This window comes from Vespa crabro, chromosome 2 (genome assembly GCF_910589235.1).
Source record: "Vespa crabro chromosome 2, iyVesCrab1.2, whole genome shotgun sequence".
NCBI classification, from domain to species: Eukaryota; Metazoa; Arthropoda; class Insecta; order Hymenoptera; family Vespidae; genus Vespa; species Vespa crabro.
In genome coordinates this window covers 19,158,565-19,175,984 of record NC_060956.1, presented here as the reverse complement: position 1 = coordinate 19,175,984, position 17,420 = coordinate 19,158,565, and the positions used below count along the sequence as shown (strand labels likewise).

Below are 17,420 nucleotides of genomic sequence, written 5' to 3'. Positions count from 1 at the left end.
TAGCGATAACAAAAAGTATGACTTCGTTATAGCCACGTTGAAAGTAATACTCGTTTACAAAATTTCAATAAATACAACAATTTAATTGGTTAATACGTAAAGTCATTTCCATGATTTTATCATTGATCTTCTTGTCTTTTCTATGATAAATATTTGCTTTAATATTTTACATAATGATCTGTATAATGATTATTGATCATTAAAGAATATTTATTATTTTCAAATAATGAATGAAACAATAAAAATAAAAAAATATATATATATTGTTTTTATCAATGAAAATTTATCAAAGTAGTTATATAAATAGAACACTAGAGTGCGTTATAATCAAATATGGTCGACATACACGTGGGTATTTAGATCGTACAACGAACCTCGAAAATTGTTTAAATATTTTTTACATTTAATATTAAAGTAAAAGTGTTATAATTTTAAACAATAAAATGGCAAAATCACGAGCAGATAATAGACCTCCTCGGAAAGAAGGTTTTAATCGTTCTGGACATAGTATGAACCCTGAGAGACCAACAGAAGGGTTAAAAGGTGTAGCAAAAATCAGAACAAAAGCAACTATAAAAAGATTGCAAATGTATCGTAATCAAAGACCTAAACGTAATCGTGTAGGTAAGATTATTAGTCCAGCACCATTTCAAGGTTGGCATGCACCAGGTACTATGTCTCGCGTTGAACCTTCTCAAAGATGGTTCGGCAATTCAAGAGTAATATCACAAAATGCACTTCAAAAATTTCAAAACGAATTAGGAGCAGCTATGAACGATCCTTACAAAGTAGTAATGAAACCTACACAATTACCAGTAACTTTACTTCAACAGAAGGCCATTAATGCGAGAGTACATTTATTAGATACAGAAAGTTTTGAAAGTGTATTTGGTCCAAAAAAAATAAGAAAACGACCGAACTTGGCTATTGCAACTTATGATGAATTGCAAAAATTGGCAGAAGAGAAAGAAGAAACATATGATAAGGAAAAGGATTTCAAAGATTATGATTTAATTCGAGAAGATACAGGAATGCGTGATATGCAAAGAGATTGGGTAATGGCGGCAGGACAAAGCAAGAGAATTTGGAATGAATTATATAAAGTTATCGATTCTTCTGATGTAGTATTACAAGTATTAGATGCAAGAGATCCTATGGGAACTAGATCTCCACCTGTAGAAAAATATCTAAAAACTGAAAAGGCGCATAAACATTTAATGTTCATTTTAAATAAAGTAGATCTTGTTCCAACTTGGGTGACGCAAAGATGGGTTGCTATACTAAGCTCAGAATATCCAACAGTAGCATTTCATGCATCTTTAACTCATCCATTTGGTAAAGGTTCCCTTATTAATTTATTGCGCCAATTTGCAAAATTACACATAGATAAAAAACAAATTAGTGTAGGTTTTATTGGATATCCAAATACTGGGAAAAGTTCTATCATAAATACATTAAGATCCAAAAAGGTTTGTAAAGTAGCACCAATAGCAGGGGAAACAAAAGTATGGCAATATATAACTTTGATGCGTCGTATATATCTTATAGATTGTCCAGGTGTAGTTTATCCATCTAAAGAGACTGATACAGAAAAAGTTTTAAAAGGTGTAGTGAGAGTTGAACTCGTTCAAAATCCAGAAGATTATGTAAGTTCAGTTTTGGAAAGAGTAAAAGCTGAATATTTATGTAAAACGTACAAGATCGAAGGTTGGACAGATCACATTGATTTTTTGGAAAAATTAGCACGTAAAAGTGGAAAACTTTTGAAGAAAGGAGAACCAGATATAACGATAACAGCACGTATGGTTCTTAATGATTGGCAACGTGGTAAATTGCCATTTTATGTTGCACCATCTGGTTTTGAAGATCCATTACCTAAATCTGTAACAACAGAAAACGAGAATGTTCTCATTGAAAATGATAAAAACACTGTGATTGAAACAGATCAACAAGAAGATCGAAGTATTTCATCAAAAGACTCGGCAAAAGTACAATTGAATGTATTACAAGATTTTAGAAAAATTAAAGTAGGATTGCCATACTCTGGTGACGATATAAAGGATATTTGTTATAGTCAAAGTGAATTAGAACAATTAAATTGTACCGACAATGAGATAGATGTTGAATCTTCTTTGCCAAATGTCAGTGACATAACTGATACATTAAACGAGTCACAAAAAACAAATCCTGAGGAAGATAATAATAAAGAAAATAAGAATGAAACAACAATAAATACAACAAATAGTATTCTCGAAGATAATATTAATGAAAGAAATGGCAATTGTTCCGAAGATGAAAGAAATCCAAGTAATTCAGAGGATGAAATTAAAATACCTATAGAAAAAGATAATCTAATGCAAAGTGTATTTGATGTTGTGGAAAATGATTATGATTCCAGTGATAGTGAAATGATCAATTCTAAAACATTTTCAAGTAGTGGTACATTTACGGTATCATCTAAAAAGGGAAAACAGAATAATGAGAATAATAAAAAATTAACAAGTAAACAACGTAGAGCAATAGAAAGAGCTAACAAGAGAAAGAAAATAGGAAGCAACTTTTATGAAGTTACAAATGTAAAGAACAGAAATAGAAATAGAAAAGTTCCAAAAATAAAAAGAAAATAATAAAAATTAATACTATATTTATTTATTGTACATTTGTAATATAATATTAAATACTTCTTTTTATATAAATATTAGACATATTTTAATTAAAATTCTATATAATACTTTACTATATATAAATGAATTATAATATGTCGTTTCGTAAAATAATACTTTTACGATAGAAAATAAACAAAAAACCTGAGAAGAATACGATTAAAATCAAATGAGCCATCATTAATAAAAATAGAGAAATTTTATCTAAATCCAATTATGTTCGGCAAAATATAATACTAGACTTTGTAATCTTTTTGTAAACATTTCGTTACCTTCATAGCTTTTCATTACTGTTTCAATAGTAGAATTGTTCAAATTGGTTTTATCAACATCAATTGTAAGCATCTTTAACATAAAACATAAATGTATAAATTCAATCTTGCAGACTAATAGAAATTGCTCGTTAAAAGTTTTACGATCGTAAGGTTTAATATCGCACTTCATTTTTAATAATACAGAAATAAAAATTTCATAATATAAATCTGTGAGTTCATCGAGATTATTTGCCCGAACATTATCGTCTGTACTTGAATGTAAAAAAAACAATAATTCGCCTACCGGATTTGAATACATATAATTTTGAAAATCGATAAATTTCACATCGTCCACGTGACCATTTTGATCACGATGAAACATCATATTGTTTACCCAAAAATCTTTATGAACTATCGTTCCCCATTCTCCTTTTGGTTCAGCTAACCATTCTTCAAAAAATGTTACATCCTTTAATATTACTGCACATCTATCATAATAAATTCTCGTAGCTGGATTTTCTTCGAGTTTTTTTAATATAGGTATGTAAAACTCTGTAAATCCATCTTTTATAAGTTCAGGACATTTAGAAGCTTCTCTGATTATATTATACTCATCAGGCTTGTTATGCTTCATTGCGATTCCAAGGGCATGAAATCTAGCCATTGCACGCACGGCTAATTTAGAATGATCTAAATCGACGCCTATGTTTTAGAAATAAAGAGAGAGAGAAAGAAAAAAAAGATAAATGAAGAATATTATTTGAATTTTTTGTTCTTTTTCTTTTTTTGTTTTTTTTCTTTTTTTTTTTTTTCTTTTTTTTTTTTTTTTTGTAACCGGGATTATACATGATAATAGAAAGCATTTTTAAATTTATTTTATATGATAAAATGAGTGATATAAATGATATGAATTATGCGATAAGAAATTATCGCGATCATTCTTATACAGATAAAATATTTTGAACTTGACCCTTACATTTTACTTTTATTTATCGTTTTTTTTTTTTTTCTTATATAAAAACTGTAGCATACAAAATTATCATTCGAATTAACAGAATTTTTAGAAAATAATTATTTTTTGTTGTAATTATTTTTTCTTTTTTTTTTTTTTATGTGAAACATATAATAAAAGAATGATCGTGATCTATTTGATTATATATATATATATATATATATATATATATATATATATATATATAATCTTTATATTCATAAATAATCCAAAAATTATATATTTACCTATTTCTCTTTTACCAGTATAATAATCACGTATTTTAAGATTCTCTAATAAAATAACAGCATTGTCATCAAAATCTTTTTCTGGATCGAGAGATAAACGGGAACCATAATATTTGGGTATAACGTCAAATAATTCATTTTCATCAACACCAAATTCTTTTTCCATAAGTCTATAATATGGTAGTAAACGTTCATACATAAATATTTCCTTTTTAAACGTAAAAGGACTATTAAATACTCGTCTTTGAAATTCAGTTGGCGGTGCCATTTTCGCAATCATATGAAGATCTTCTCTTTCGGCATTCTTTTCTCGTTTTATTACAGCATCGATAGCTAAAATAGTACTACCGTAATTCTCTCCAGGCGGTAAAAATGTGTTGCTCGTGTAATTTTCAACGATCAATTCATTACCTAACATTGATCGTAATAATGGTTCCAATTGGTATAAAGTTATTTCTTTTATTTCAATTTGTTCTTTTTGTTCTGTCTCCATGGTCATTCAAACGTAACAAAATAAAAAAAAAAATAAAAAAAAAAAAATAATAAAAAAAGGAAAAACAATTATGATCGTAATCTTGTTCTATCTGATGTAATAGGAAGACGTCTATTAAAATTAATATATTGAAAAAATAATTCCACTTATAATGTTTTTTAAACTTGAATTTTATCTTGATATTATAACACGAAAAAATTATTACTGTCACATATAAAAAGAAGTTACGTTTATACAGATCTCTGTCGAACGATCCGAAACAAATGATCTGTTGGTCGAGACTAAATCTTTTATCTACTTTTCTCGAGCGATATAACCACTTCTCTATTTGATACTCCCATTCGTCCTACTTTACGTCATTCGTAGAGTAGAATAATATGTTCATAATGATGTAATCATTTTTTAATGAAAAAACATTTTCTAATGGTATATCTTCAATATTGAAATGTATATGAAGGAAATTTTTTTTCTTGGTCAAAACCATGATAATAAATATTTTACTTTCTCGTATTTTAATAATAAAGAAAAAAAAAACAAAAAACAAGGTGTATATATATATATATATATATATATATATCCTGATTCTGATGATTCATTCTTGCATAACTCGTCAACAATTTTTTAACAATCGATAAATATATATATTTGACAATGTGATAAAAGGATAAATTTATTTTATGAAAAATGGGTATTAACAGTATAAAAATATTGCACTTTTGTACAATTTGAAATTCTACTTATACGCATATATGTATATATGTATGCATATAGATGTGTGCACATATACTTATATATAATATGTGCATATATATGTATATATATATATATGTATATGTATATATATATATACACACACACACATATATATATATAAAACAGTAAAACATAAGTAAACAGTTATGATACAGCATTGTTTATCACAAAAATATTTTACCATGGCAGTCTGAACTGAAATTTCAGATCAATATTTTCGAGTCCTTTTCACACATGAAGTCTTTTACATTACACAGGTATCGGTTATTGGATCAACGTAATCCATGGTTTGATTCTTCTATCAACTTGCTATGGATATCCCATAAATTCTGTAATAATAAAAGTGCTATTAAAAGTTAAAGCAATAGATTAATTATATCCAAGATGTCCCAGGAAAAGCAGCTCCCTTGATGTAAGCTCCTTTATGATGTAAAATGAAGCAAAAGATTCTATTAACATAAAGTTGAATAGACTTAATCAATACGAAAATTACGCAAGGAAACGTAAAATAATAACATTTCTTCTTCTTCTAAATTAAGCTGAAATTTGTATGCATGTAACAATTATTTTTAATGATTGTATGTACATTAAATGATATTACTATGAAGCATGTAGGAGAGATTTTTGAGTTAGAATAAGCAACAGGTTTGGCAGATGTTATTTCCGAGGATTAATAAAGACAGTAATAAAAAGCATTTTATGTTAAAAATCAGCAATAATTTGCACCACTGAATGACCACTTTATATAAAAGATATTTAACCAAGGAATATTGCATAGAAATTATATATTAATAATAATTTGCATATGAAGAGAGTACGGGAATAACTACCGTTTTAACTGTCACTTATTGAACGACGTGGTATGGTATGTCCATCTTCTTCGATCAATTTACGATGTACAGCACTGAGACCCTGGATAGCACACAAATTGAATGCCAAACTAATTATATAATGAAATGGAGGTGCAAAGAGTAAAATCAACAATTGTGTGTGAAATAATGCAGTGAAATAATGAAACGTTTATATGACAAAAATAATTCTAAACTACAAAGTTCATTTGAAAAGCAACTTTCTATATATGCGTATACCTTAAAGTATTTTACTGTTTTTACACGCAATTCCAAAGTTGCATCTTCATCGCATATAATTAATGTACGTGGATGTTGTTGAAATGCTGACACTGTCCACATATGATTAACTCCTTCCTCTATTGCTTTATACAGAGCAAATGCTTTATGAGATCCAGTAATGAGTATCATTACTTCTTTTGAATCCATGACAGTGCCAACGCCAACAGTTAAGGCTTGTTTAGGAACTTTGGAAATATCATTTCCAAAAAATCTAGCATTTGCTTCCAATGTATCTTGCGCTAAAGTTTTAACTCTAGTACGAGATGCTAATGAAGAACCTGGTTCATTAAAGGCTATATGGCCGTCTGGTCCAATACCTATATATAAATATTATACTTTTTAAGAATTTATTTTGCATAATAATTAACGTTTATGTACGAGTACAAAAATTTATTCAAAAAAATATACCTCCAATAAAAAGTTCAATTCCACCAGCTTCCTTAATTTTTTTTTCAAAATCATCGCATTCTTTTACAAGATCGGGTGCATTTCCATCAAGAATATGAACATTTTGAGGATTAATATCTATATGTTTAAAAAAATTATTATACATATAATAATGATATGATTCTGGATGATCTCTTGGTAAATCAACATATTCATCCATATTAAATGTCTTGACATATTTAAAAGAAATTTTTCCAGCTTTATAATATTCTATTAATTTCTTATACATTCCCAGAGGAGTACCACCTATATTTGTATATATACATACAAATAGTAAAAATTATAAATAAAAAATAAATATACATCAGAAGTAAAAAAAAATAATAATAATAATAATAAATAAAACAATTACCTGTAGGAAGACCAAGAACAAAATATTTGTTTTCATTTGGTTCAAAATCTTTAATTCTTTTTAAAACATATCTTGCAGACCATTCAGAGACATAGTCTACTGTATCACAAATTACTAAACGCATTGTAATTCCTTATAGGTTGTACAGGTGATCACTGCAGGATATAAATAATATTATTATTATTATTATTACTATTATACTTTTTACATATATATATATATAGTTATTTATATATTGTAACAATAAATTAAATAATAGCATGTACAAATATATATATATACATTGTGTTATCATTTGTTTTCTATACATTCAAAAAAATGAGATATTAAGATACAACAAAAAAAAAAACAAATGATTAAAAGGACAAATATTACCATAATGAATAATATATACTTAATATAATATATACTTAATGTAAGATATACTTAATGTGATACAATGTAAATTTATGGGCATGTCAGTGATAACAATATAACAATGGCTTCTTATCTTAATTAGATTATAAAACACATACTTTTATATCTCAAATTTGATAAATTCTATAAGATTTTGGATATCAGAAAGGAATTTAACTTTTAGATATAAACAATGACGTTCGTATATAGATATCTTTTTAGATTGATTTGTTCAAAAAAAATTTTAAAGAACAGTATATTATATATCTATAAATAATTCAATAATATTACATTTAGATTAAGATACGTATTTTGTTTTTAGATGCATATATTCTTTTATGTATATTTATATATATATATATAGATATATATATATATATATATAAATATAATCTTTTTAGTGATCAACTTTTTTAATAATCTATTTAAAATTATATCGTTTAGTATGATACTTTGTTGATAACGATATTTTATTGTTAAATTTATAAATAAATAGTTATAAAATGTGTTAAATTGATTTTGAAAATATAAAAATTTATATCTACCTTTGTTATACGTTCTTTCTACTAACTTTATGCTTTTCTACAGTTTGCCAGTCGTAAATCACTAAAAAGATACACTATTAATCAGCTGATAGACGTGATAAAATAAAATCCTACTACACTTGCAAAATATTACAAGAGGATTGGTCGAGCATCGTAATGCAAATATATATATATATCATATATACATATACATATATATATATATACATGAACTTTTCATTATGGCAGTTTATTATCTTCGTTCAAAGCTTATGTGACTTCAGCGACAGGTATGGACAAAATATGAACTACAAATGCAACTAAGGAATATTGTCTTTACCATGCGTTTATCGTATCAGTCTATAAGCTTATACATGTTATAAACCTCTCTAACAATTGGGTTAGTGTTGATTAAAAAAGATAGTTTAATAGATAATTAGATCTGACAGATACGAGGGAATGCCAGTACTCATTTATTTTACGACATGAATTCATATAGAATGAATAAATATAATTCATATGAAAATTATTATATACTTATATAATATATCAAATATTATTTAATATAATATAAATATATATATATATATGTTTTTTTTTCTATTTCCTCTTCTTATCATTATTCTTATTATTATATTATTATATTATTATATTATATATAATATATAATGGTAATAATAATGATACAAGATAAAGAGGATTACATTTGCAGAAGAAATCACGAAAGAAAAAGAAATAAAAAAAAAAAAAAAAAAAGAAAACAAAATAGTGGAATAAAAAGAGCGGAATTTTACTTTATAGTTAGTCTATATCTAATGTTTTATTTTTATAATAATAATATACAACATATAAATATATAATTTAATTATTATTTTTGATCAAATAAAAATGATCGGAAAAAATCTTAACTTTAATAGCAAATTTATATATTTCATATTTGTCCATAGAATTTTATTATATCCAATTTATTTATCTGTTGAAATATGATTGACAATGAAAAATATAAATACTTTTAACGTTTAATTAGTATTAGAAAGAAAAGATTTTGGAAAAGTCTTAAAATATAAAATCATTCATCCGATAATACTTGCATTGTGTGATTTATAATTAGATTTCAATATATCGCAATTACTATTGGGTCCAGATCACACTAGGTGTAAGTTGTTGCATCTGGAGACTCATGAGCTAAAGGTAATCCTACTCTAAAATCCACATTTGTGAGATAATCTAATTGAATTTTCGAGCAAATAAAAAGAAAAGTATTCGGTAGGACTTTTAATCGCACCTGCGAACATTCACACCTGTGCCCTCTAACACGCGCTCATGTGTTCTCCCTATCTTTCTCGTATACTCGCGTAAAAATCAATGATGAATTTTATCTCTTCGTGATATCTCGATGATCCTTCGATTATCCCCAGGAAAAGAAAAATAGAAAGAGAAGAAATATGATAGAAAAAAGATGGACACATTGAATATCGGTCTACTCGATTAAAATCAAAGTATCAAAATTGAACTCAATTTTTCCCCTATTGAAGGAAGGAGACCCACCCAAGGCCACTCCCAAGGCCATCTATCTCAATACGAATATTTTTAACTATTAAAATTTTAAAGTAAAATTATTATAAATTTATCGCGCGTCAAAATCTTTGTGACATTGAACATGAATTTTTTTTTATTTTTATCATTTGTCGAAAGATTGACCGACTATGTTATCGCAACTTGTCCGTGCAAGCATCGTAAAACATATTTTTTTACGTTTGGAATGATTAAAAAAATTCTGTGCTTTAGCTATCTACTTATACAAACAATCAGATAATGGTTACTCAACGTTACGAACGTATTCATTCAAGGTATTATATTTAAATCCAATTGGCATGGTACGAGTTTCTTCTCTTTTGCCGCAAAATTCAAAGGGGCGCCACTATACGAAATTTTGTGTCAGGAAAAATAGACAAAAATCGTATTTACATTAACAGCAAGTCCGGTTGTAATTCTTGACCGATTTTGATGAACAATATTTCGTTTTGAAGATAAAGGCTTAAGCAAAAAAACATGACTTTTCCGAATTTTTGAAAAAAACTTTTTTCTTGAATGCATAAATTATTATTCTTAAGGGAACATCATTTTTTGATACGATTTTTTTTCAAAAAAAATAATAACTTTTCTATTAACTATTATAAATTAAATACATATGATAGGTAAAATAATATCAATAATTATTTTTATTTTAAATATTTGCTTTTACATTTATTTTCATTTCTTTGATAACATTATACATGATACTTGTATAGCGAATCATAAGAGATAAATAAATATTCAAAAAAAAAAAAAAAAAAAAAAAATCTTTAATTAGATTTTAATAATTTCTTGTATATTTATTAAAAATTGAAAGTTCAATATATTTGTTGATCTTAAGTAATCATTTCTATTCTATTGATAATCAGTCATTCTTTACTGGAATGATATCATCATAATTAAACACAATTGTAAGACATTCTGTGCAATAATAGAATAATGTATTTTCAAATTGTAAAATACTGAAGGGTCTTAATGGAGAATATAAAGCATTTACCCTCTTATTGTTTTGAAGAATAATAGAATATAGACTTATGAGGAGTATAGGAATTATAACATGTTATAAACTATATATTCTTTTTTTTTGTGCAAAACGTAATATTCATTCAAATATTTTTGTCATGTCAGCATTATAACACTAAGGAACCAGTTATGGTTTTAAGGTCAAGTCTTTGCCATTAGTTGATGTATTGCTATTTGGACACGCAATTCCACACAAGCATCCTTTTCTTCAATAATGCTACGTATTAAAGTTGTCATTTTTTTCTATATAAATAAAATATAAAATTACATTTAGTTGAAATATAATAAAGTAATTGAAAATAAAATTTGTAATAAAAAAGATATTTTATGAAAATACCTCTAATAATTGATTTTCTTTGGCTAATTGTATCATAGCTGTTATCTCAGCTTCATTTGGAGAATGAACTCTTTCTTTTGGTTTTGGTTTTTTATCTGGCTCTCGTTCTGTTATCATAAGAAGCATTTCTTTCAGTCGTTTAATTTCACTTTTTTCTTGAGTAATACGAGATTTCAACAATGCTTGCATATCTAATAACTCTTCATAAATTAAATTTTCTCTTAATTTAGCTATAGCATCCTCTGCTTCAGATTCTATAATTAACACTTCTATTAAATCTCTTATAATAAATAAATGTGTTGTAATTATATGAAAAATTGTTAAAAAGAAAAAAAAAAAAGAAAAAATATATATATATATTTAATATACCAGTGTTATCTCCTTTAGATTCTTGTTCTTTATTTTGAATCATAACAGATGATTCAGTAGAATCTACCACATCTAATTCTTGAGAATTTATTTTTCTTTCATTTTGTATAATACTCGTATTCGATCCTGTACAAGTTGGACACTTATCCTTAATTTCTTCTACATTGTGGTGTAGATTATTTTTTTTTACAATTGAGTTAGACGACTTCAGTCCTTCCACTTTTAAAAATCCAGTTTCTTTTTCAATAACTTTGGTTTTTTGTAAATTTGGATCTATGGAATTCTCATCACTAGATTTTACTTCCTCGTCCAAACTTTTTTGTGCTGTGCCTTCAAGTTTCTGAACTGTTTTATACTTTCTCTATCGATATATTTGGTAATAATTAAAAATTAAATCCTTCTTTATTATAACTACTTTTAAACAATTTACTTTTTAATCGGGAAATTTTACCTTTAATTGCGTTATCATACGTTGTACTTCCCATAATTCTTCTTCTTTTGATTTTGTAACAAAGCCTGCATTCATTTGCATATGAATTTGTGACAATAATGATTCTTGTTTTGCTAATTCAGCAGCTATACTTTCTACAGTTTCTGGCAAATTCGTACTACCAGACGAAAGTGGTGGAATGTACTTTTTTAATTGTACATCAGGGAAAAGTGCTTTGCAATGGAAAAGTAAGGCAGATAATAACCTGTGGCTCATTTGTAAAACTGGACTTAATGTCATGGATATTGTCTGGGCATTCATTTTAGTAGTTTTTTCCTAAAATAAAAACAACCCTTTAGTCTATTTATATCAGATCTATTAATGTCGTGATTTTCAATTATCATATAACGTACACGGGCTGCAACATGATCTAAATGTAGAGTAACCCATGCGAGAAGAGTTCTATTGCATTTTGGTAATTGATGTGTTAATTGAAGTAGTTGTGACTCCCGTTGAGCAATTTCTTTTGTTGATGCAGCTTGTTCAAATCTTGATATTGTCTCACTATTCTCTAAAACAGGCTCTGGCAATTCTCTGGATCGCCATTATGTGAGTTTTGGGATATCGGAACTTGAAACAATATGTAAAATAAAATTTTGATATACAAACCTAAGAAAAAGTACCAATAAGCTTGTAGCTACCGTAGGTTCAAATTCTGATATATTTACAGTTTCTCGCTGATTATAAAGTTTCTTTAAATTTTGAATTTTAGATTTTACTCCAGGGATTTTATACAGGCATTCTATATTCATACCATGTTCCTCAACATAGTCAATACAATCGCGTATAACTAATGGTAATTCAATTCCATCATGACATCGGCTTCTTTCAACTGCAAGACTTAAACTGACTCCAAAAATTGGTTGCTCCTCTGATACAAATGAAATATATATATATATATATATATATATATATATATATATATATATATATATATGTATGTATATATTAATTTTTCATTGATATTACTTGGTATATTTTAAACAAAGATAAAGCATAATAATTAAAAAGATATATTTTACCGCCAATATCTAAACCCTCTTCACCAGTATGTTTTCCCTTCTTTCTGTCTTTTAACTTTTGCTTTGATTTATCTTTATCTTTGTCTTTACGTTTATCCTTCTCTGCATCTTTATCATCTTTGTCTTTCTTTTTTTTATCTTTCTCCTTTTCAACATCTTTTTCCTTTGCCTCCTTCTCTCTAGATTTCTCACGTTTTTCTTTCTTTGAAGGAAATTTAAAAGCTTTGGTTTTTTTTGATTTTGAAGGACTTCTATGAAACATATTAAATATAACATAGTAGAAGAAAAATTTGACAAGGAGAACAATTTTATTATGCTTGTGCATATAGAATTAAAACTCGAATAATGAAGTACACATTTACAGCACAGATGAGAACTAATATAAAAAATAATATTAAATCACAAAAACTTGATATCAGATTATTCTCCATTTTTAAATGATCAAACAATGTCGAGAATAAAACAAACTTTTTAGTTAAATGATATGATTTTGAGATCTAATCCTTAAAATCTAATTATAATAAATGTAATAACAGTAAGAAATTAATATTGTACAAACATATAATATTTATAACGCAATAACATTTATCTTTTATGCCAATTGAGAATGAATTACAACGATGACAAAATTACTTTGTTTCCTGATCCTCGTCTGGTGAACTTTCACCTTCTAATGTGGCATAGCCTCTGTCCTTTCGATCTTTTTTTTCTTTGCGTTTACCACCGAGGAGTTCTTTTTTCGAATGTTTCTCGTGACCACCTTCGTCGCTGACTGAAATGGAAAAGACATATGTAGATTGATCGATATTTTAAATATTAAAGATATTTTATGAGAGATGAAAGAACGTTATGTAAAATGATTATTTGGAATCAGTAATTGAATCAAATGACAGATACATAACCTCTTCGTACTCTTCGTACAAAAGTCTCACATTATTAATGTCATGATTATTATTACGTACAATCACTCTCGTTACTTTTCTTGGCCGATTCCGAGGCGTACAATCCTGGAAATTCTTTTTCAACGTCAGGACTTTCGAAGTCCATCCTTTTCTGTCCGTTTGACACTTCGCTCGAACGTACATGCGATACTCGAGAATACTCGAATCTTATTCGTTAGCAGGGAACTCTATCGATTCGATCAATCGAATTATTATTATTCAAATTGAATTTCCTTTATTCATCAAGGAACGATTAATAATATTTATATTACATATAGTTGCATATGTATACGTTATATTTTCAAGTTTAATCATTAGAAATATTTAAGGAAGTATTATCTTTTTTTTTGTCTTTACGTTTCTTTTCTTTTCTTTCTTTCTTTCTTTTTCTTTTTCTTCTTTTTTTTTTTTTTTTTTTTTTTTTTTTTTTTTTTTTTTTTTTTTTTTTTTTTTTTTTATTTTAGAATCCAATACCAAATAACTTCGATATTTTTTTTTTCTTCGACAGACGCATAAAAAGTCTTAAATACTTTTTACACGTACAAATTTTTTTTCCTCGAAATGGAAAACGAAAATCGCGCACGTCCAACTTCTTAAATGCTTGTTAGATTGTTACGAATGATGAGAAAGAGTCTAAAAGAAAGATCGAGCGAATAGTACTAATAAAAGTTTGCCGCTGGAAAACTACGATTCGATTTTCTTTAACGAGCTCAGCTTGTCTTGGCCATAAACGAAAAGTATTTCCTCTTGTGTTTATGTCTTGAAGAAAGGCTACGAGTGTATACGAGTGTGTAGTAGTATATAGACCTTCTTGTCAGTGGATGTCTAACTTATTATACACTGCTAATGACGCGATATATCATGATTATGGGACTGTTTCTTGCTGGAATTAATTCCCCTTGGAAGGTCGTTTGTTTCAACCCAATGTTTTCTAAAGATTAATCATAAGTTTTAGGCATCTAACGATAATTTTCCCGAGAAATTTTCCATGTTATATGAAATAATTAATATCGTTATATTATATGTTATGTATATTTTCAAGTTTTACTTTAAAATATTATAAAATCGAATAGGAAAATCTAGTGAAACGCGATGAAAGAGAGAGAGAGAGAGAGAGAGAGAGAGAGAGAGATTGAAAATCGATATCATCAAAATGATTGATAAAAACAAAGCATAATAATTAACTGCGTTTCATGCATTGAAGAAAAAGAAAAAAGGAAATGGAAAAGAAAAAGTAAAGTAAAAAAAAAAATAAAAAAAAAAATAAAAAAATAAAAAAAAGAAAGTACTAAAAGTATTGTAAAGTAATAAAGTTTGCAGTAAGCTTCCTCGTGAAATTTAATTACATCTTAAATTCAGATACAACCTGGACATGAGTCTACCGGTCGAAAGTATCTTTAATATTGCGATAACGTTTTTACGTGCACGGCCTATGCAGTATCCTTTTAAGAAACCGACCATAAATTTTCGTGGTATCCGTAAAATGATTATAAACGACCGAAGTTACCCTTAACGTTATACTGACATTGATTTAACGTGTAGATTTTACGAGTTTAACCGTGAACCAAAAGTTTTATATGTATTTTTGTGAAAAGCCTTGAGCAAAGGCCCATTTTCGTAACGCATCGTTTTAACAATGATTATTCACATTTTTAACGTTCACACTTTATCCTATTGCAAAATATTCTACGTTATTATGTTATCTTTTGAAAAGAAAAAGAAAAAAGAAATATAAAAAGAAAGAAAGAAAGAAAGAAAGAAAAAAGAAATTAAACGATAATAATCATCTATAATGATGATTTAATCTATAAGAAATATCGTGAAGCTCGTTTGAGAACGTCCAAGAACCGATATTAACACGATTAGTCTTACCTTTATTTCATTCTTCGAGTGCAACGTTTAAAGTAGGCGCATTTGTTCGAGAAGAGAATAATGCTAAAATCAATAAGCCGTAAGAGGATTAAAGAAGTATCGATGAAGACTTCTCAAAACTTTCGACGTTTAATCTCTTTATCCTTCTTATCTTACTTTCGCCTAAATCTCCGATAACTATATTGTCAAAAAATTAAGGAAAAAGTATTTTCTTTTTTTTTTTTTTTTTTCTATTTTCTTTTTGAACATGTTTTTTTTTTTTTTTTATTTCTTTATTTTTAATATTTTGATTTTTCGCAAATTAACGAAATATAAATAAAATAAAAATTTACAAAATATATGTCTTATAAGTTTTATTTACCTCGAATTCAATTGAAAATATCCGTTCGAAATGGATCGTAGAAATTCTCAAAATTCTGTTCTCGTATATACGAGAATCCTCCGAGATCCTTCCGAGATCTCGCCACACGAGTGGTCGGTTTTGCTGACATGCAATTTAAATCGGCTCCGTTTACAAGACTACGAAACACATCTTGTGGCCATAAGTAGGATCAACCAGGTATGTGTCTACTTGGATGTCTTTCAGAATGCGCCTAGGACAGATGATATTTTTCAATCCGGGAAACGTCGTTCCAATGGCGGTTCCATTGGTTTCACTCGAATGAAAAGGAGGAAAGTCCATCTATGAAATCCATAACAGGTACTAAATCGAATATGCGTAACATCGTCTATGTGTGTGTGTGTGTTATACAATTCGCATATGATCTCAATGACGACGAGAACGAAACCATTTAAAAATGAATTCCATTCGAAGTATTTTCAATATATTGATGAATACGGTTAAAAGAAACTAACTATAAGAATCAATTTATCTTTTCTTTGCAGCTTCAACAGACTTTCTCTTTCTCTCTCTCTCTTTCTCTTTATCTTCTGTGTCATCCTGTTTCCCCAAGAAATTTATTCTCGTTCGTATGTAACTCATTCTAAATTTCGATTTCAACACGCACCACTGAGCGGAAAGAATTTATGTCTGTGTATCGTTTAGAACTGTACACAGCGAAAAATAGGTATGTCTGACTGCTCAGAGAGAGAGAAAAAGAGAGAGAGAGAGAGAGAGAGAGAGAGAGAGAGAGAGAGACAGAGAGAGAAAACGAGAGGATGGTAGAGGGAGGAAAGGAAAGGAAAATAGAGAGGAAAAGCCTTAAATCAAAAAGAAGTATCCCTTTTCCGATTGGTCACTATTTTTCTCTTTCTCTCTTTCCCTCTGTTTCTCTCTCTCTTTCTCTCTCTCTCTCTCTCGTGTCCGGTCTGCGGAAGGAAAGAAAGGAAGGGCTACCGAACGATAAATTCAGCTTTAAAAGTGAGAAAAAGGGCGCTGCTGGACGGTCGTTGCTTTTCGCAACGCCCGGAAATTCGACGGTGCGCCGAAGCACGAGAAGTCGATTTGCCTTCACTGATGACCGATTGTTTTCTCCGCGCAAAAAAGCAAACCGTTTGTTATTCCGCGACAAAAAAATCGCGAGTTAGCTTCACCAGAAAG

The 17,420-nt window shown here is 28.0% G+C and overlaps 4 protein-coding genes across 6 annotated transcripts; 1 reads left to right on the top strand and 3 right to left on the bottom strand.

Annotated features, from left to right (window-relative positions):
- Positions 1 to 310: 310 nt before the first annotated feature.
- LOC124421538 (nucleolar GTP-binding protein 2) lies at positions 311 to 2,637 on the top strand. Its single transcript, XM_046956812.1, has one exon. It carries the CDS (start codon positions 444 to 446, stop codon positions 2,625 to 2,627), a length of 2,184 nt encoding a protein of 727 aa, XP_046812768.1. The 5' UTR covers positions 311 to 443; the 3' UTR covers positions 2,628 to 2,637.
- A 43-nt stretch (positions 2,638 to 2,680) lies between these two features.
- On the bottom strand, positions 2,681 to 4,935 carry LOC124421539. Its single transcript, XM_046956813.1, has 2 exons — positions 4,157 to 4,935; positions 2,681 to 3,619 (listed from the first exon to the last, which is right to left on the bottom strand). Exons 1-2 carry the CDS (start codon positions 4,653 to 4,655, stop codon positions 2,868 to 2,870), a joined length of 1,251 nt encoding a protein of 416 aa, XP_046812769.1. The 5' UTR covers positions 4,656 to 4,935; the 3' UTR covers positions 2,681 to 2,867.
- Positions 4,936 to 5,293: 358 nt separating this feature from the next.
- Positions 5,294 to 8,430, bottom strand: LOC124421540 (glucosamine-6-phosphate isomerase). 3 transcript variants are annotated; one of them, XM_046956815.1, is made up of 6 exons: positions 8,273 to 8,430; positions 7,332 to 7,486; positions 6,941 to 7,225; positions 6,491 to 6,849; positions 6,233 to 6,314; positions 5,294 to 5,731 (listed from the first exon to the last, which is right to left on the bottom strand). In XM_046956815.1, exons 2-5 carry the CDS (start codon positions 7,453 to 7,455, stop codon positions 6,237 to 6,239), a joined length of 846 nt encoding a protein of 281 aa, XP_046812771.1. In that variant the 5' UTR covers positions 7,456 to 7,486; positions 8,273 to 8,430; the 3' UTR covers positions 5,294 to 5,731; positions 6,233 to 6,236. The 3 variants fall into 3 exon arrangements, with proteins under 3 accessions (XP_046812771.1, XP_046812772.1, XP_046812770.1); XM_046956816.1 differs by lacking the exon at positions 6,233 to 6,314; XM_046956814.1 differs by lacking the exons at positions 5,294 to 5,731; positions 6,233 to 6,314 and having other exon boundaries at positions 6,321 to 6,849.
- A 2,016-nt stretch (positions 8,431 to 10,446) lies between these two features.
- Positions 10,447 to 14,297, bottom strand: LOC124421881 (ralA-binding protein 1). The gene is made up of 9 exons (XM_046957569.1): positions 14,030 to 14,297; positions 13,701 to 13,839; positions 13,068 to 13,318; positions 12,655 to 12,916; positions 12,399 to 12,579; positions 12,007 to 12,321; positions 11,556 to 11,916; positions 11,187 to 11,440; positions 10,447 to 11,092 (listed from the first exon to the last, which is right to left on the bottom strand). The coding sequence occupies exons 1-9, from the start codon at positions 14,112 to 14,114 to the stop codon at positions 10,991 to 10,993; spliced, it is 1,950 nt and encodes a 649-aa protein (XP_046813525.1). The 5' UTR covers positions 14,115 to 14,297; the 3' UTR covers positions 10,447 to 10,990.
- Positions 14,298 to 17,420: the final 3,123 nt, after the last annotated feature.